The sequence below is a fragment of the Thalassophryne amazonica genome, unplaced genomic scaffold, assembly GCF_902500255.1.
Source record: "Thalassophryne amazonica unplaced genomic scaffold, fThaAma1.1, whole genome shotgun sequence".
Lineage (NCBI taxonomy): Eukaryota > Metazoa > Chordata > Actinopteri > Batrachoidiformes > Batrachoididae > Thalassophryne > Thalassophryne amazonica.
Genome location: NW_022986411.1, coordinates 30,852 through 52,153, shown reverse-complemented (window position 1 = coordinate 52,153; position 21,302 = coordinate 30,852). Strand labels below are relative to the sequence as shown.

The window sequence follows — 21,302 nt, the reverse complement described above, 5'->3', positions numbered from 1 at the left end:
CCTTCTCTCTCTCTCCCTTCTCTCTCTCTCCCTTCTCTCTCTCTCTCCTCTCTGTCTCCCTCCGTCCTCTGTCTCTCTCTCTCTCTCTCTGTCTCTCTCTCTGTCTCTCTCTCTCTCCCTCTCTCCTCCTCCTGCTCCGCTTCATCCTCCTCTGCTTTGCGCACGGGCACTCCGGCAGCGCCGCACAGTGACCGGAACGTTTGAGGATGAAGGACTTTGGTTTGAATCCGGATCCGGTTCTCCGCTGACGGGACTGGATCCAAACCTGAGCATTTTGTTCACTTTGTGGTTCGGACAAAGTTTTCGTGCACGTCCTCACACACAATGAGGAGCTGTGCGTCGCTCACGCTCCTCGTCGCGTGCGTCCTGTGCGCGCGCTGTGCCGACGCGGTGTCCGCGCGCGGCTGCGCGTCATGCGGCGCCGCTCAGCCGGAAGACGCGGACCTGGTGGAGGCCGTGAAGAGACACGTCCTGACCCGGCTGCACCTGCGGGACAGACCCAACATCACGCACGCGCTCCCCAAGGCGGCGATGGTGACGGCGCTGCGCAAACTGCACGCCGGGAAAGTGCGCGAGGACGGCGGGGTGGACATCCCGAACCTGGACGGACATCCGACCAGGAACCAGGTTCCCGAGGAGAACGCCGAGATCATCAGCTTCGCAGAGAGAGGTACGAGCGCGTTCACACCTGCTGCCAACCGGAGTGACTCCGCTTCAGGGGCCGCGTCTGAACGAAAACAGACTTTCTGCTGGAGCCGACAGGCCGCGACCCATCGACACCCGCCCGGGTCGAGACCCCGGCGGGGATTTCTGTGACATAAACCTCATGATGATTTTTTTATAGTCATTTAAACTTGTAATTTCGTCAAAATATGTAATTGCCTTTAATGTTATCAGGACAGAGTCATTTCTAAAATATGAATTTGAGCACAATCAGTGGAGAGCTTCTACCTTGTGCAAATGTAATAGACTTTGATTCGTGGACATTTTTAATGATCCGTTTATTTATTGTTAAAATATAAAATGAAACAGCTTTTAATAAATAATAATAATAATAATTATTATTATTATTATAATATAATTAATAATAAAATAGTTGCTGTTCAAAGAGCCTTTTATTTAGAAGCAGGTGATGTTCTGCTGGATTCTCGGGACCAGATGAAGGTCTCTTCTGCAGTTTTGACCTCTGGTGGTGTTGCTGAAAAGCAGAGATGTTCTTTCGACTGGACTTCGTGGTGTTCAGCTCATCAATGGAAGTTTGGTTGTCTGCACAGCAAATGTTCCTGATTGGGACAAATAAAAATATTTCTTTAAATATAAAGAAACACTAAACAGTTTATACATAAAAAAAAGGGGGGAAATCGGCAAAAAATGATGGAATGATGGAAAAAACGCCCAAAAAATAAGTTATTTAAAGTTGAGCTTTTGTGGTGTCTGAAAAAAGCTGTAGCTTTATTTGGTAAAAATAAAAAAGACTGAACCATTTACATATTAAAGCGTTCACAGATCAACTGTGCTAAAAGGCTAAGCTAACGTTAGCCGATCATTAAACCTTCACAGTTCAGTAAACGTCACGTTTTATTTTTACATTATATTCTCACCTCAGTAAAGCTGCAGAACTAACCTCCGTTGGTCAAACTGGGACTTCACATACAAGGTCTGTCCATAAAGTAACGGTCCTTTTTATTTTTTTCAAAAACTATATGGATTTCATTCATATGTTTTTACGTCAGACATGCTTGAACCCTCGTGGCATGCGTGAGTTTTTCCACGCCTGTCGGTGACGTCATTCGCCTGTGAGCACTCCTTGTGGGAGGAGTCGTCCAGCCCCTCGTCGGAATTCCTTTGTCTGAGAAGTTGCTGAGAGACTGGCGCTTTGTTTGAGCAAAATTTTTTCTAAACCTGTGAGACACATCGAAGTGGACACGGTTCGAAAAATTAAGCTGGTTTTCAGTGAAAATTTAACAGCTGATGAGAGATTTTGAGGTGATACTGTCGCTTTAAGGACATCCCACGGAGTGAGACGTCGCTCAGCGCTCTCAGGCAGCGTCATCAGCCTGTTTCAAGCTGAAAACCTCCACATTTCAGGCTCTATTGATCCAGGACGTCGTGAGAGAACAGAGAAGTTTCAGAAGAAGTCGGTTTTCAGCATTTTATCTGGATATTCCACTGTTAAAGGAGATTTTTTTAATGAAAGACGTGCGGACGGGTCCACGCATCGGGACGCAGCCGGCGCGGCGGCACAGGAAAAACACCTCCGTGTTGATAACATTTCTAAAATCCAGGCAGCTTTTGATGGCTTTCAGTGGAGTGAGTATATGAGAAATTGTTTAACAGCTGGACATGTTCCAACTTGTCCTTAAGGCTTTCAACAGAGGTGTTTTTCCTGTGGCGGAGCGTCGCGGTGGCTGCGAGCCGACGCTGGCTGGCTTCTCCATGCAGGTCGGCCCGCTGTCGCGGTTCGATCGATATCCCACCAAGACGTCAGTCCTCCGTCGGTCGGTGTCACTCCGAAAAGTAGCTGAAAAAAGCTTCTCAAGGGCTGCTCAAGGAAGCCCTACCATTAATTAATGCTTCGATCTTAAATATGATCAATCTATCTTTATTAGTTGGCTATGTACCACAGGCTTTTAAGGTGGCAGTAATTAAACCATTACTTAAAAAGCCATCACTTGACCCAGCTATCTTAGCTAATTATAGGCCAATCTCCAACCTTCCTTTTCTCTCAAAAATTCTTGAAAGGGTAGTTGTAAAACAGCTAACTGATCATCTGCAGAGGAATGGTCTATTTGAAGAATTTCAGTCAGTTTTTAGAATTCATCATAGTACAGAAACAGCATTAGTGAAGGTTACAAATGATCTTCTTATGGCCTCGGACAGTGGACTCATCTCTGTGCTTGTTCTGTTAGACCTCAGTGCTGCTTTTTGATACTGTTGACCATAACATTTTATTACAGAGATTAGAGCATGCCATAGGTATTAAAGGCACTGCGCTGCGGTGGTTTGAATCATATTTGTCTAATAGATTACAATTTGTTCATGTAAATGGGGAATCTTCTTCACAGACTAAAGTTAATTATGGAGTTCCACAAGGTTCTGTGCTAGGACCAATTTTATTCACTTTATACATGCTTCCCTTAGGCAGTATTATTAGACAGCATTGCTTAAATTTTCATTGTTACGCAGATGATACCCAGCTTTATCTATCCATGAAGCCAGAGGACACACACCAATTAGCTAAACTGCAGGATTGTCTTACAGACATAAAGACATGGATGACCTCTAATTTCCTGCTTTTAAACTCAGATAAAACTGAAGTTATTGTACTTGGCTCCACAAATCTTAGAAACATAGTGTCTAACCAGATCCTTACTCTGAATGGCATTACCTTGACCTCTAGTAATACTGTGAGAAATCTTGGAGTCATTTTTGATCAGGATATGTCATTCAAAGCGCATATTATGTTATGGATTAGACGCGGATTGAGGAGCGGTCCAGTATCTGACTGAACCCAGCATGAAATAATCAGAAGCAGTTCCAAAAAGAAAACACATTTATTTTTCTCCCTTTGTGCTATACATGAAATACTAAATAATTAGAGTTTTGGTGAGGTGAAAAGGTGGCGCGCTCTCTCAGCGTCTCAACAGTCGGAGTCCGAACGTTCAGGACTCAGGAGTTCCGCCAACACCCCCCCCCCCCCCCCCCCCCCCAGGTGACTTTCCCAGACTGTACTCTGCGAAGGAGGAACAGAGATGAGATTATTCAACACTTATTACTACGAAATATTGTTTAGAGGCAAACTTATCAGCTACACGTTTAGGTCTGGTTTCAAAACTTAGTTCAAAGAGGCTGCTGCTCACAGCTAGTGGAGGATCATTAATCCGCACGCCACTGCCGTGAGGAGCACGCCAAACAATTTCCACCAATAATTACTTATAGCTGTGTATAAACGCCAATTTACATTCACAGATAAACTTTTCAGAATATTCACCTCTGTCGTGTGCTGACAACGTTTGCCTCTCACCCTCGTCCTTCTTCACAGGCGCGATGTCAGACTCTGAAACGGCCCTCAGCGTCCCCACACGGTCGTCACAAGGTCGTTTTCTCCGGCAAGCTTATCCAACTCACTGCTGGTTTAAATGTAGTTCTTCATCACTACATTGGTACCAGCTGGAAGTCCTCAGATCTGCAGGTGAACATCACAGGTGTCGTGGATTGTCCTGATAGAGACCCCCACGAGAATGCAACAGGTGCAGCCAATCATCGTAACAGAGGAGAGAGACTCTTCTGCAGCACATTTTCCTCAGAGGACAGCCCCAAATCACCTGGGAAGGAAAATAAACACAAAACAACCCAACCTTGTCCAGCCAAACCCCCCCAACACACAACATATTAAGTAAATATGTAGGACTGCTTTTTTACATTTGCGCAATATCTCTAAAATTAGAAAGGTCTTGTCTCAGAGTGATGTTGAAAAACTAATTCATGCATTTATTTCCTCTAGGCTGGACTATTGTAATTCATTATTATCAGGTTGTCCTAAAAGTTCCCTGAAAAGCCTTCAGTTAATTCAAAATGCTGCAGCTAGAGTACTGACAGGGACTAGAAGGAGAGAGCATATCTCACCCATATTGGCCTCTCTTCATTGGCTTCCTGTTAATTCTAGAATAGAATTTAATATTCTTCTTCTTACTTATAAGGTTTTGAATAATCAGGTCCCATCTTATCTTAGGGACCTCATAGTACCATATCACCCCAATAGAGCGCTTCGCTCTCAGACTGCAGGCTTACTTGTAGTTCCTAGGGTTTGTAAGAGTAGAATGGGAGGCAGAGCCTTCAGCTTTCAGGCTCCTCTCCTGTGGAACCAGCTCCCAATTCAGATCAGGGAGACAGACACCCTCTCTACTTTTAAGATTAGGCTTAAAACTTTCCTTTTTGCTAAAGCTTATAGTTAGGGCTGGATCAGGTGACCCTGAACCATCCCTTAGTTATGCTGCTATAGACGTAGACTGCTGGGGGGTTCCCATGATGCACTGAGTGTTTCTTTCTCTTTTTGCTCTGTATGCACCACTCTGCATTTAATCATTAGTGATCGATCTCTGCTCCCCTCCACAGCATGTCTTTTTCCTGGTTCTCTCCCTCAGCCCCAACCAGTCCCAGCAGAAGACTGCCCCTCCCTGAGCCTGGTTCTGCTGGAGGTTTCTTCCTGTTAAAAGGGAGTTTTTCCTTCCCACTGTAGCCAAGTGCTTGCTCACAGGGGGTCGTTTTGACCGTTGGGGTTTTTACATAATTATTGTATGGCCTTGCCTTACAATATAAAGCGCCTTGGGGCAACTGTTTGTTGTGATTTGGCGCTATATAAATAAAATTGATCTGATTTGATTTGACTGGTGAATTTCATTGTTTGGCTCCTTCATGTCTCTTACGTCTTCTGTTGGACTCCTTTGACTTCAGGGGCCTCACGTCCACCTCCAGGTCAAAGAGCTGATGTAACAAAAGAGAAAAGTGAAGTATTACTGGAGCTCCGCTAACTGAAATTTTATAACACTAAACCAATAAACTGCAAAAAGAAGAAAAAAAAATAGTGGAAGTTACAGCTAACTGCTAACTTTTAGTACTGTCAGCTACTGATAAGCCAGTTTTGAGTTTAAGCACCGCTGAGGTTTCTGAGTAAAATCAAAGGCGATCAAACACAGCCAGAGACACTGCTTTGTGTTTCATGTCTCCTGCTTACTGTGTGTCTTTTTGTAAGTGGAAATATGACTTTTTTTTTTTTTTTTGGCAGCTCTGCTGCCGTCTGAGGACTGAACTCACAGCAGGCTGATTATTAACAGTTAGAGACTGACATGTATGATTTGGAGCGTTAACTTTTACTCACTATGCCAACAGAAAAATATTGGACTGAAAGTTAGCAGAACTAAATTTAATGGAATGGAAGCTAATGGTATAAAATTTAGCAGAAGCTAAGTGGTTCACTGATGGTTTTTAAAATTAGCTTAAAAGCTTATCTGTTAACAAAATTTTGTGTGTGGGGGGCTTTAATTAATGAGACACACAGAAGCACATGCGGGAGGAAGCCGCACATTCCTGTTAAAAGAGGGGCAACTGCTCTACTGGGGAGAGACCGCGCGGTTGTCAGTGTGTGTGTGTGTGTGTGTGTGTGTGTGTGTGTATGTGACGAATATGCCCTCTCTGCGTGACAGCATTACAGAAAATTAAAGGTGCTGATCCTGATCCCTGCCTGGGTGTTTGTCTTGATGTCTACCAGCGTCCATCTTAAGTCTGCTACACACGCAGAACTGCGGCCGGCCCAGAGCACAATACGGTGAGGAGTCAGGGGTTGTCTGTGGCTGCTGAGCTTCCTGGCAGAAGTGTGCCAGTCAACCTTGAGCTAAGCCATGCCAGCTGTAAGGAAAGGAATCATCCAAATGTCATCAGGTACATCACATTCCAACATTAAAGCACAATTTGCAGTGAGTGTTGGTTTCCTGAATGTAATCGGCGCTACTGACTGCACACATCTTGCTATCAAGGCATCATCACATGATGAATCTGTTTTTGTTAATAGGAACTATTTTAATTCCATCAATGTTCAAATCATATGTAATGCACAAATGCACATCAGGCTGGAGGCTGGCATGGTGCACGATAGGTGGCTGCGTGGTTAAATAGTTTATTAATGTAATTGTTCTGAATGAAAACCAGCGCAGGCACATTTGGGCTGTGGGCATTCAAATATGTTTTTTCCTGATGGTGAAACTAGAGCTGCATATTCTTAACAGGCCCCCGATTGTCTCCCTGTGTTCAGTATTTGGCAATAAATGTGTGTATAAAGTTGTGATGTCACACACTGTTAGAGATGGAGACCTCTTTTACAAGTGAGACCTGGACAATTATAAAGATTCCAGTCCATCTAATCTGCATGTCTTTGGATGTGGAAGAAGCCGGAGCACCCGGAGGGAACCCACAGAAACATGAGAAGAACATGCAAACTCCACACAGAAAGGACACAGGTGGGAATCGATCCCATGACCTTCTTGCTGTGAGGCAACAGTGCTAACCACTTAACCGCCGTGCTGCCCAGATAAACTATTTACCCAAGCAGCCCCCCATCACACACTGTGCCAGCCTCCAGCTTGTTTCCAACCCAATGCATTTGCGCATCAAATGTGATTTGAACATTGATGGAATGAAAATGTTTCCTATCAACAAAATCACATTCATCATGTGATGGTGCCTTTATAGCAAAATTTGTGAGGTCAGTAGCTATGATTACATTCAGGAAACCGGCTTGAGCTTAGCTCAAGGTTGACTGGCACAGTCCTGACCGATCGTCCAGCTCCCACTGGAATGCCCCTGTTGCCAGGAAGCCCAGCGTGGTCAGCACCTGTGTGGGCACAGACAACCTGTGACTCCTCGTTGTATGGTGCTGAGGGTCGGCTGCAGTTCTGTGCACAACTCCATTTGGTTGAATTTAAAAGTACTTATGGTAAGTAACTTTCAGGAACAGGCAGGACACAAATGCAAACACAGGAGGGAAAACAGAGGGTTTAAATGACAGGTGTGTGATTAGGGAAAATTAGACAAAGGTGTGGGAGAACAACCAGGAAGAGAGCGTGGCAACAAAAGGGGACAAGAAAATGCCCAGACCCCAAACACAAGACAAGAGCGTGCAGTCAGAAAAATACAAAGCAGACAAAAACCTAAACATAAAGAAAAACCCAAACATGAATACAATGAAAATACAAAAACCCACCCATGAAATGAGCACCCACATGACAGTAACAGCACAGGCTGTGGTGTGCACATGTGCTTGATTGAGTTCTTGTCTGTCAAACATGATTTCGGATCCACTTTTTCAACAACTTCTATGAAAAATTATTTATTAGTTTATTATTTTTAATTTCTCTTCTGTTGTGAAAGTGTCGTGACACGGACCCACAACAGGGGACAATAATGAACGGGCAATGGATTAGCCAAAAAGACACTAGTGATGGGATGATGATACCTCAAGGAGTGTATTGACACACTACACAAACTGTGTTGACACTGTGTTGGTCGCTCAGTAGTGACCCGTGCAGTAGTTATAAAATCATTGCAGTTAAATAAAATGAAAATAAGATGGAAAAGTTACTGTGCTGCAAACGCAACATCAGCCTGTGAAATAGTTAATCGCCAGTCCTCTATTTAAAATATGATCTCGTCATTGCATAATCTCATGTGCTCAATTTGTGTGTGGAGTTAAGCTGTTCATGAGAAGAGTTTCAAATTTGCTTAAAACCTTGTTTGTGTAAACTGAGTTGGTTTGTAAAATATAGCAAATTTGTCTGTAATAAAATTCAGAGTTAAAATTTGTAACTTATGTATGGAAATTTGTTAAGTGTTAAAGCATACGAAATAAAAAACTAAAAGTAGATTCATTTATGCATTTTTATTGAGGAACAAAGGTTTTTGAAGGCGATTTCTCCTCTTACACACCAGTTCCCCTGCCTTAGAAAAAACTCTGTCACAGGGTACAGATGAAGATGGAGAGCAGAAAGATTTCAGTGTGAGTTGATAAAGGTGTGGATATGTTTTCTGGTTATTCTTCCACTATTGTAAAGGAGTACAAACATATCTAATCTTATTTCGTGTCAAAAGGGGACTCCTGTCACACAGCTCCAAACACTGCGCGGCTCTCTGACAAGTCAAGTTAGAACGATAGAATCCAGTCGGAATTAATAACTTCAAAGACAAACACTGTTTAAATCAAATGACACCTCTTTCCAAACATTGTAATACAAACAAACTGCAATCGATCAAAAACGAGACGTCCTGCGCTGACGTGCAGCAGCCGGCTGAGCTCAGCTCAGAGGTACAGAGAGACATTCATGCCAAAGTGTCTGAAAGGAAATGCTTTTGACAAAAACTACAGATTTTATTTATTTTTATTTATGTCCAGAGATTAAGGATCCAGTGACCAATTTAAAATGTTGTTGACATAGAAAACCTGTAAAGCTGACTTTTAGTACACAGAAAATTCACAAGAGGTATTGATAAGGGAATCAATAAGGAATCGGATCGATAACATCTTATCAATACCCATCCCTAGTTCAGACTTAATTGGTCTCTGTGACTGAATCCTTGATCACTTTGTTACAAAAAAATTTCCGGTCCTACAGTTATATGTACTTTAGTTATCTTTAGACACAACCTAAGAGTCCTTTGAACTTTGGACACTGTCCGGTGTTTTTAGTTTTAATATTTGGTAACAACAGTTTATTTCATAAGATTTCTATCACTGAATTATAGATTTTTTTTCCACTTTTGTTTTCTTAGATGACACTGTGACATCCAAATCCAGTCTGTTCTTCCTAATCTCCAGTGAGGGAAACCAGAACCTTCACGTGACTCAGGCCACCTTCTGGCTCTACTTCAAGCTCCTGCCGTCCCCCCTGGAGCTGGGTTGGAGGCGTAGCGTGACTCTGAAGGTGTACTACCAGGAGCCCGGCCTCGGAAGCAGGTGGAACCTGGCGGAGAAACGAGTAGAGTTGAAGCGCAGTGGCTGGCACACCTTCACACTGACCGATGCCATCCGGCTGGTGTTTGAGAAGGGTGACCGCCGTCAGAACCTGGACGTCCGCTGTGATGGCTGCGAGGCTGGGGGGGTTGTGCCTGTTCTCCTCAGCCATAATGACAAGTCCCACCGGCCTTTCCTGGTGGTGCGAGCGCAGCAGGCAGACAGTCAGCACCGGATCCGGAAGCGAGGGCTGGAATGTGACGGCAGCAGCAGTCTGTGCTGCCGGCAACAGTTCTACATAGACTTCCGACTAATTGGTTGGAATGACTGGATCATTGCGCCGTTGGGTTACTTTGGGAATTACTGTGAGGGGAGCTGCCCGGCCTACATGGCAGGTGTCCCAGGCTCAGCCTCGTCCTTCCACACAACAGTGGTGAATCAGTACCGCATGCGTGGGATGAGCCCGGGGTCCATGAACTCCTGCTGCATTCCCACCAAGCTCAGCACCATGTCCATGCTCTACTTCGATGATGAGTACAACATCGTCAAACGGGACGTTCCAAACATGATCGTGGACGAGTGCGGCTGTGCTTGACTCACTTCAGTTAAAGTCAGGAACTTCTGATGGACATGAACCTGTAAATATATTTATACGTATTGATATGTTCTGTTTATATTCTCACCACAGATTTTTGTTGAATGTCTGCTGAAGAGTTCCACAAACTGCAAAACATCTTTAAATGACTCCAGAGTGACGTTCAAGATGTTCAGTTCCCAAAAGCATCTGAGACTAAACTGGTCCAGGATTTGTGTGGGTGTAACCTGTGTTGAGACCATCTCTCGCTGGACATGAACTCAGTACTGCCGGGACAGGAGGCCGACACCCCGGGGTCACAGTGCCCAGCAACTAACACTATATCACCCTGAATTTCACTGGTTTCTCACCAACATTGTTCAAGCACAATCCGGTCCACGGGGGGGGGGGGGGGGGGGGGTGTCTGTCTGTGTGAGGTGAGACGAGACAGCCTGTCATCATGGAAACAGGTTTTGGCTCCGCTTGTAGAATGAAATCGTGATTGAGATGTGATTTATGCGCACAACAAATAAATGCTGCCATCTGTTTCCGTGTAGGCTGATAATGAAACATAAAAACTTACTTAAACCTTAATGTACACATTAAATCGGTGAAACCACCAACAGCGTAACACGAGAAAGTCACATGATGAGCACATTAGTAGGTTAACTTACAGCCTCATAAAGCTTGCTTTAAGCGAGCTATGTGCTAACTAGCTAAAGATAGCGGGACCTCGTATCCTGTCCTAGTGACTGCGTGCTAGCTCAGCTAGTTAAGCATCTAGCTCAGGTGCTATCTGGATACTTTACAGTTTGTGGAAGTATCTGGTTGTTTCTACTCGTAAATCTCTGTGTTGCTGCAGAGAGACCGTCATGTTGTTGGCCACAGCAGAATTCTGCTCGTCTGCAGCGGACTGTAGACGGCAACGTGAACTATGTTTTATCGTGTTTTAATGTTAATAATGTGGACAGTTATCTGGGTCACTGAAAGACACAACAGAGTTTTATCATTTTGCACATGATATGGAAAAACCTCCTGCAGTGATTCTGATGCTGACTTTGATTTCTCTTCCATTGCAGACAACATGAAGATACTTTCATACTTTCTTCTGATCCACTCTGTTTCATCTGTTCATATACATCCATTTCTGCAATCAAGGCCTGAAACACACTCCAGGAAAAGGTTAGGAGGGGGGCAATTCAGGCCTCCCTCCTGCTGCTGATCTCCCCTGAACATAAACACCTGATCATTAATGAAATCACCTGCTGCAGTGATTGGTAGCAAAGAAAACCTGCAGTGTCTTGGCCCTTCATGGCACATGATTGCCCACCCCTGGTCTAGGCTAAGCGTTAGCTGGTCAAATTGATGTTGATGTCTCACTGGACCAAGAACCATCATTTCAGTCTTATCAGAGTTTAAAAGTAGGAAGTCCAACTTCTCACTGATGTAAGGCAATCTTCTAAGGATTTTATGTGAACAAGATTACCAGCAGTTATCGGCATGTATAATTGAGTATCATCAGCATAGCAGTGAAAGGTAATCCCAAAACACCGCAATATGTGCCCAAGGGGTGCTATATATCAAATCAAATCAACTTTATTTATATAGCGCCAAATCACAACAAACAGCTGCCCCAAGGAGCTTTATATTGTAAGGCAAGGCCATACAATAATTACGGAAAAACCCCAACGGTCAAAACAACCCCCTGTGAGCAAGCACTTGGCGACAGTGGGAAGGAAAAACTCCCTTTTAACAGGAAGAAACCTCCAGCAGAACCAGGCTCAGGGAGGGGCAGTCTTCTGCTGGGACTGGTTGGGGCTGAGGGAGAGAACCAGGAAAAAGACATGCTGTGGAGGGGAGCAGAGATCGATATAAGCTTTAGCAAAAAGGAGTTTTAAGCCTAATCTTAAAAGTAGAGAGGGTGTCTGTCTCCCTGATCTGAATTGGGAGCTGGTTCCACAGGAGAGGAGCCTGAAAGCTGAAGGCTCTGCCTTCAGCTATAAAGGGAGCAAAAGCAAGGGGCCTAAGATGGACCCCGGTGGAACCCCAAATTTCATGTCACTAAGGTTAGAGGTAGTATTATTGTACAAAACACAGTGAGAACGACTGGTCACGTATGACGTCAGCCATGCAAGGGCACTCCCAGTAATCCCAAAATTATTTTCCAGCCTATCAAGTAGAATATAATGATCCACTGTATCAAATGCAGCACTGAGATCTAACAGCAACAGAACCGTAGTGGTGTCTGAATCCATTGTAAGCAGAAGATCATTCACCACTTTAGTGAGAGCCGTCTCTGTGGAATATTTTCTAAAAGCAGACTGCAGTGGCTCAAAGAGATTATTCTCTTTCTCTTATAAGATAGTCTACGAATTTTAGAGCAAAATGATACATTGGATATCGGCCGATAGTTTTTCAATACACTAGGGTCAAGATTAGGTTTCTTAAGTAATGGTTTAGTCACTGCAGATTTGAAACATTTAGGAACAGATCCAGAAGTTAAAGAAAGATTAATAATTTCCAGCACAGTCGGCCCAAGAGTGGACCACAGGTCCTTAAACAGTTTTGTTGGTATAGGATCAAATAAACAGGTTGTGCTTTTTGTTGACATTACATGTTTTGTCAGCATGCCTAGTGAGATACTATCAAATTCTGTAAATCTAGGTAATACCTCAGTAGTGGCGCCCACCTCAATAGCAGGGTGTAGTGGCTGGATTAAGGCATGCTGGGATATGTTTAAACTGATATCTTCTATTTTCTTCTCAAAGTAATCCAGGAAATCTTGTGCTGTAAAAGGAGAGTGAACTACAGGTGGTTGTCCATGAATAAGTGTTGCCACCGTGTCGAACAAGAACTTTGAGTTAGGCTTGTTTTTGTTGATCAAATCAGAGTAATAGGTCCGCTTTGGAGCCAGTAATGCATGCTTATAGTCTAAGACAGCATCACGCCACATGAGGTGGAATACTTCGAATTTTGAACTAAGCCATTTCTGTTCTAGACCTCTAACCTTATGCTTGAGGTCATGCAAGTAGTCACTGAACCAAGGTGACTGTATTTTGGGGGGCACGGTTTTAACACAGGTGGCACAATCATGTCGAGTGTAGTTTTGAATGCTGAGTTTAAACTATCCACAAGTCTGTCTGCTGATTGGGTATTTGCCAAACGTGAAGCTAAGACATCAGGCAGTCTAGCTTCAAGTTCAGTCATAGTTGAGGAGTTGATGCGTCACTGTAGTGATAAATAAGGTTGTTGTTCCACTAAACATGGCAGCGAAACTGTAAACTTAATAAGTGAGTGATCAGAGACCACTGATGTAAGAGGCATGATGTCAATATTCCTGAATACATTGCTGAAATCCTAATACAGCCACAATTTCCATAAATGATTTGCAGAGGGGATCAAAAGGCTTATTTATTTGAATGTTAAAGTCACCAATGATAGAATGTTATCTGCACTAGTTGACAACTTAGAGATGAACATACCAAATTCATCTAAGAATTCAGAATATGGGCCAGGAGGCCTATATACAGTGACAAAGTAATACGGCTGATTTTTTTTCTTCTGACCTTGGCAATGCGTAATATCCTGAGCAGAGCGGAGAATCCGATGCTAAAACGAGTTATATTTGTGACCCCCAACAGCTAATAAGCTAAACCTAGATTTATAAATAAGAGCAACACCCCCGCCTTGCTTTGCATCATGAGGGACGTGCCCTGGTGGGCAGGCCTCGTTTAAGGGGAGGACAGCTGTAGGTTTAAGCCAGGTTTCACATAACCCAATCATATCTAAGTGATGAGCAATAATTAGATTATTAATCAACAATGATTTTGAGGATAGTGATCTTATGTTAATGAGACCCAGACTAAGGACCTCTGTAGGGTTGATGGTTACACTGTTTGGGTTTAGGGGTGGTTCCAGAGTAGCATATATAAGATGCCTAGAAGTAGGTTTAGGTTTGAGACATTCCACGTGAGTTGTAGGTAGCAGACACGAAATCTTTGATATTGCTGGAACAACCATTGGGCCATCTTCAGTTTCAACATCATCCAATATAGTAATGGGTATTAAGTTTGCAAAGCATATCCCTCTATGATTTTTATGGACACGCCTATGGAAACAGGCCGCCGTCTCAACTTGTTGAATTTCCCTCCCTGACACATAAACTGCACAATCACCATAGTGGATTTTTTGCACTGATTTCCCCACTAAGCTAATGGATTCCACACCCACATTTGTCATAAGCCTTAACACAGGTGGCCTTGTCGGGTCTCTAATCACCTGCTCTGTGGCCTGCTGTAAAATCCTAATGTTACCCTCCCTGTAGAGCGCTATCTATGTTTGCAGACAAGATGGTGGCGCCTTCCCCAGTAGGGTGAAGGCCATCCGGCATCAGCAAGCAATGGCGGCCCCAGAACAAAGGTCAGTTATCAATAAAACTAAAGCCTTGCTGTCTATAAAATTGTGCCAGCCACCTATTTAAAGATGTCAGCCTGCAAAATGCCTCATCATTACCCCCAGATGGAAGGGGACCAGAGACTATTAATCGATGCCGACACATGTTTCTGGCAAGGTCACAAGTCCTCTCTATGTCCATTTTTGTGACCTCTGAGTGCTTCATTTTGACATCATTGGTGCTGGCGTGAATAACTATCTGACTGTATCTTGTGTCATGCTCCTTAGTCTGTCTACCCTTCTGCAGCATCAGCACCCTTGGGTGGGAAGCAATATCAGGAGCTCTGGCCCCAGGAATAAATTTAACATCAGCTGGCGTCTGTAACCTGACTTTGGGGGTGATAGAATCCCCTATCACTAAAGCCCGGCGTTTCAGCCTGGAGACAGGAGTGGAAGTCACCAGTGGGCTCAAAGAACTCACATCAGGCAAATCCAAAGGGGAGAACCAATTCACAGTTTGCAGTGACAAGTGTGTTCGGGGTATCATAACCGGGTACCTAGTCCTACGGGGCTTCCTCCCGATAGCCACATTCTGAAAACGTCCTCCACAGCCGGCATTTCTAGGCTGATGCTAATGGGTAGGCTAGCCAGCCCAACACTAACCTAATCTGGAATGCCCGTAACATCTAACTCCACTGAGATAAGAAGCTGTTCTAGCTTATGGACACGGCTCTCTAAGACAGCCACCCTATCTGGATTTACGTAAAGTATAAATTCAACAGTATAGCCAAGCTAGCACGAGCTAACTGCAAACAAATATGCAAACCACTACTAAAGTTCACACAGAAGTAAATTAATGACCTAAAAGTTACACTGAAAAGTAACAAAAGTATTAGACTACCACGAACAGTAGTTAAAACTTGTTAAAAGTATTAGACTACTAGGAACCTGTTAATCATGACAGACAGTTGTGGAGTTGTGGTTCTGGTAGCAGGCATCTTATCAATTTTCCAGCAGGTCTGGGCAGCGCATAACCCAATCAGCATCAGCCCTCCTACCATAAAAGCAAATAAAAATAAATCTTCTACGTCTTCCATGGAGAGTGGTGCCAAGCACACAATGCACCATTTCTCCCAGGTGTCGAGTACATAGCCTGCAGGATAGGTTCTTTCTGAGCATGCAGGGTCCCCCAGCCCTGATTTCCTTGTTGAAAAAATAGTGTCAGTAGTGTTGAGAGACCAGCTGATCAATTCCATCTTTAATCCAAATATAGCTTGAAGAATTCCCAGTCTGGTGAAGTTGGGACTTTTGAAGGTTGGAGCAGAGATAGAAAAACACAGAGGAGAGGAGAGAGGAGGAGATGCGACCACCGTCGCCGAAGTTCCAGCTTGTTTAAGATGGTTCAGAGGGGACGGGTACTGGACCGGCCTGTCTGCAGTCCTGATCTGTCCCAGCAAAGAATGTGTGGACAATTTAGAAACAAAACATGCAGCAAGGATGACTGCGTACTGTTGGATAGCTTAAGATGTGTTCGCAGGAAGAATGGGAGAAAATTACACCTGAAGGTCATTTGGTGTCCTCAGGAACAAAACTGTGTTTGGGAACTGCTTCATTGTCCCAACTTTTTTGGAATGTGTTTTGTGCCTGAAATGCAGGAATGGATGAAAATTAACAAATAAAATGGAGTTGACCAGAAAAAAAACATTAAACATGTTGAGTTAAACTTTTCTGCAATGAAACAGGAGACAGGAAATGGAATGTCGTCCCATTTACAGGAATCCCCTGTGCCCATGAATGCCAGTCAGAGGTGGGCGGAGCCAATTAACAGCTGCAGGTGCATTCCACCTTTGTGTTGCACTTCTGTCTGTTTATGACAGTTTGTACCTTCTTTTGGGAAAAAAGGACTCGACTGTCCCATGTGGTCTGGGGATGTGACAATAACACAGACTGTTACAATAGTTAGGCACCAAATGTTTAGTTTGGAACAGGGTGGGTGGAGCCTAATGCCAGTCATCAAGGAGGTATGAATGAACCCTTAACACAGTAACCCGAGTTTAACCTTTAACCAAATAACCCCAATGTAAACTTTAACGGAATAACCCCAATTTAACCTTTAACCCAATAACCCCAATGTAAGTCTTAACACAGTAACCCCAATTTCACCTTTAACCCCAGTAACCCCAATGTAACCCTAAACCCAGTAATCCCAATTGAACCTTTAACCCAATAACCCCAATCTAACCCTTAACACAGTAACTCCAGTATAACATTTAACCCAATAACCAAAAATGTAACCCTTAACACAGTAACCCCAATCTAACCTTTAACCCAATAACCCCAATGTAACCCTTAACACAGTAACTCCAGTTTAACATTTAACCCAATAACCCCAATTTAACCTTTAACCCAATAACCCCAATGTAACCCTTAACACAGTAACTCAATCAATCAATCAATTTTTTTATATAGCGCCAAATCACAACAAACAGTTGCCCCAAGGCGCTTTATATTGTAAGGCAAGGCCATACAATAATTATGTAAAACCCCAACGGTCAAAACGACCCTCTGTGAGCAAGCACTTGGCTACAGTGGGAAGGAAAAACTCCCTTTTAACAGGAAGAAACCTCCAGCAGAACCAGGCTCAGGGAGGGGCAGTCTTCTGCTGGGACTGGTTGGGGCTGAGGGAGAGAACCAGGAAAAAGACATGCTGTGGAGGGGAGCAGAGATCGATCACTAATGATTAAATGCAGAGTGGTGCATACAGAGCAAAAAGAGAAAGAAACAGTGCATCATGGGAACCCCCCAGCAGTCTACGTCTATAGCAGCATAACTAAGGGATGGTTCAGGGTCACCTGATCCAGCCCTAACTATAAGCTTTAGCAAAAAGGAAAGTTTTAAGCCTAATCTTAAAAGTAGAGAGGGTGTCTGTCTCCCTGATCTGAATTGGGAGCTGGTTCCACAGGAGAGGAGCCTGAAAGCTGAAGGCTCTGCCTCCCATTCTACTCTTACAAACCCTAGGAACTACAAGTAAGCCTGCAGTCTGAGAGCGAAGCGCTCTATTGGGGTGATATGGTACTACGAGGTCCCTAAGATAAGATGGGACCTGATTATTCAAAACCTTATAAGTAAGAAGAAGAATTTTAAATTCTATTCTAGAATTAACAGGAAGCCAATGAAGAGAGGCCAATATGGGTGAGATATGCTCTCTCCTTCTAGTCCCCGTCAGTACTCTAGCTGCAGCATTTTGAATTAACTGAAGGCTTTTCAGGGAACTTTTAGGACAACCTGATAATAATGAATTACAATAGTCCAGCCTAGAGGAAATAAATGCATGAATTAGTTTTTCAGCATCACTCTGAGACAAGACCTTTGTCATTTTAGAGATATTGCACAAATGTAAAAAAAAGCAGTCCTACATATTTGCTTAATATGCGCATTGAATGACATATCCTGATCAAAAATGACTCCAAGATTTCTCACAGTATTACTAGAGGTCAGGGTAATGCCATCCAGAGTAAGGATCTGGTTAGACACCATGTTTCTAAGATTTGTGGGGCCAAGTACAATAACTTCAGTTTTATCTGAGTTTAAAAGCAGGAAATTAGAGGTCATCCATGCCTTTATGTCTGTAAGACAATCCTGCAGTTTAGCTAATTGGTGTGTGTCCTCTGGCTTCATGGATAGATAAAGCTGGGTATCATCTGCGTAACAATGAAAATTTAAGCAATACCGTCTAATAATACTGCCTAAGGGAAGCATGTATAAAGTGAATAAAATTGGTCCTAGCACAGAACCTTGAGGAACTCCATAATTAACTTTAGTCTGTGAAGAAGATTCCCCATTTACATGAACAAATTGTAATCTATTAGACAAATATGATTCAAACCACCGCAGCGCAGTGCCTTTAATACCTATGGCATGCTCTAATCTCCGTAATAAAATTTTATGGTCAACAGTATCAAAAGCAGCACTGAGGTCTAACAGAACAAGCACAGAGATGAGTCCACTGTCCAAGGCCATAAGAAGATCATTTGTAACCTTCACTAATGCTGTTTCTGTACTATGATGAATTCTAAAACCTGACTGAAACTCTTCAAATAGACCATTCCTCTGCAGATGATCAGTTAGCTGTTTTACAACTACCCTTTCAAGAATTTTTGAGAGAAAAGGAAGGTTGGAGATTGGCCTATAATTAGCTAAGATAGCTGGGTCAAGTGATGGCTTTTTAAGTAATGGTTTAATTACTGCCACCTTAAAAGCCTGTGGTACATAGCCAACTAATAAAGATAGATTGATCATATTTAAGATTGAAGCATTAACTAATGGTAGGGCTTCCTTGAGCAGCCTGGTAGGAATGGGGTCTAATAGACATGTTGATGGTTTGGAGGAAGTGACTAATGAAAATAACTCAGAACAATCGGAGAGAGAGTCTAACCAAATACCAGCATTACTGAAGGCAGCTGAACATAAAGATATGTCTTTGGGATGGTTATGAGTAATTTTTTCTCTAATAGTTAAAATTTTATTAGCAAAGAAAGTCATGAAGTCATTACTAGTTAAAGTTAAAGGAATACTCGGCTCAATAGAGCTCTGACTCTTTGTCAGCCTGGCTACAGTGCTGAAAAGAAACCTGGGGTTGTTCTTATTTTCTTCAATTAGTGATGAATAGTAAGATGTCCTAACTTTACGGAGGGCTTTTTTATAGAGCAACAGACTCTTTTTCCAGGCTAAATGAAGATCTTCTAAATTAGTGAGATGCCATTTCCTCTCCAGCTTACAGGTTATCTGCTTTAAGCTGCGAGTTTGGGGGTTATACTACGGAATCAAGCATTTCTGATTTAAGGCTCTCTTTTTCAGAGGAGCTACAATTTCCTAGGAGCTACAGCATCCAAAGTTGTGCTCAATGAGGATGTAAAACTATTGACAAGATAATCTATCTCACTCACAGAGTTTAGGTAGCTACTCTGCACTGTGTTGGTATATGGCATTGGAGAACATAACAAAGAAGGAATCATATCCTTAAACCTAGTTACAGCGCTTTCAGAAAGACTTCTACTGTAATGAAACTTATTCCCCACTGCTGGGTAGTCCATCAGAGTAAATGAAAATGTTATTAAGAAATGATCAGACAAGAGGGGGTTTTCAGGGAATACTGTTAAGTCTTCAATTTCTATGCCATCTGTCAGAACAAGATCTAAAGTATGGTTAAAGTGGTGGGTGGACTCATTTACATTTTGAGCAAAGCCAATTGAGTCTAATAATAGATTAAATGCAGTGTTGAGGCTGTCATTCTCAGCATCTGTGTGGATGTTAAAATCGCCCACTATAATTATCTTATCTGAGCTAAGCACTAAGTCAGACAAAAGGTCTGAAAATTCACAGTGAAACTCACAGTAACGACCAGGTGGACGATAGATAATAACAAATAAAACTGGTTTTTGGGACTTCCAATTTGGATGGACAAGACTAAGAGTCAAGCTTTCAAATGAATTAAAGCTCTGTCTGGGTCTTTGATTAATTAATAAGCTGGAGTGGAAGATTGCTGCTAATCCTCCGCCTCGGCCCGTGCTACGAGCATTCTGGCAGTTAGTGTGACTCGGGGGTGTTGACTCATTTAAACTAACTTATTCATCCTGCTGTACCCAGGTTTCTGTAAGGCAGAATAAATCAATATGTTGATCAATTATTATATCATTACTAACAGGGACTTAGAAGAGAGAGACCTAATGTTTAATAGACCACATTTAACTGTTTTAGGTCTGTGGTGCAGTTGAAGGTGCTATATTATTTTTTCTTTTTGAATTTTTATGCTTAAATAGATTTTTACTGGTTGTTGGTAGTCTGGGAGCAGGCACCGTCTCTACGGGGATGGGTAATGAGGGGATGGCAGGGGGAGAGAAGCTGCAGAGAGGTGTGTAAGACTACACACCTCTACAACTCTGCTTCCTGGTCCCAACCCTGGATAGTCACGATTTGGAGGGTTTAATAAAATTGGCCATATTTCTAGAAATGAGAGCTGCTCCATCCAAAGTGGGATGGATGCCGTCTCTCCTAACAAGACCAGGTTTTCCCCAGAAGCAGAGGTGTCAAGTAACGAAGTACAAATACTTCGTTACTGTACTTAAGTACACTTTTTAGGTATCTATACTTTACTCCATTACTTATTTTTCTGCCTACTTCTGACTTCTACTTATTACATTTTCACACAAGTATCTGTACTTTCTATTCCTTACATTTTTAAAACAAACAGGCTCGTTACTCTTGGCTTCAGCGCCGGTGGATGTGCGCAGTGCAGCGCAGCGCACATCCACCGGCGCGGCTCCACCTGAAGCCCGAGGCGCCAGCGCAGTTCCACCGGCGCGGCTTTACCGAGGTGCCAGCGCGGATTTATCTGACCATGGGTCCGAAGAAGGCACTGACGGCGGAGGAGGGAGACGATATCAAGAAGTCCCTGGACTTTTTGTCTGAGGAAATCTCTGTTGTTAAAATGATTTACAACCTACAGATCTTAATGTCCTGACCACTGATGCAACTGATAAGTTTTATTACACATTGGATATTCCAAATGTTGAACCGCAAAACTTTGCTTCTTTACTCCTAAATTGGGGAAGGGACACCCTAACACAGGTCCAGGACGAAATGTCAGCAGAACAACTCCACATAACTATGTGGTACAAAAATACGCCAGGTCCCGACTTGCAATATGAAACCACCTTACGCACTCTTCCTACTCCACGACCGTTGGTGACCTATATCTACAGTGATGGGATCTCCAACGCGGCGTGCGGAGTGGAACAGTTATCGGACGCTGTGATGCATTTGTACAAACAAAGCGGG

General features: G+C 43.2%; 1 protein-coding gene across 1 annotated transcript; it reads left to right on the top strand.

The window, feature by feature from the left end:
• Positions 1–324: 324 nt before the first annotated feature.
• On the top strand, positions 325–10,417 carry LOC117506178 (inhibin beta B chain-like). The gene is made up of 2 exons (XM_034165679.1): positions 325–670; positions 9,319–10,417. Exons 1-2 carry the CDS (start codon positions 325–327, stop codon positions 10,092–10,094), a joined length of 1,122 nt encoding a protein of 373 aa, XP_034021570.1. The 3' UTR covers positions 10,095–10,417.
• The last annotated feature ends 10,885 nt before the right edge of the window (positions 10,418–21,302 follow it).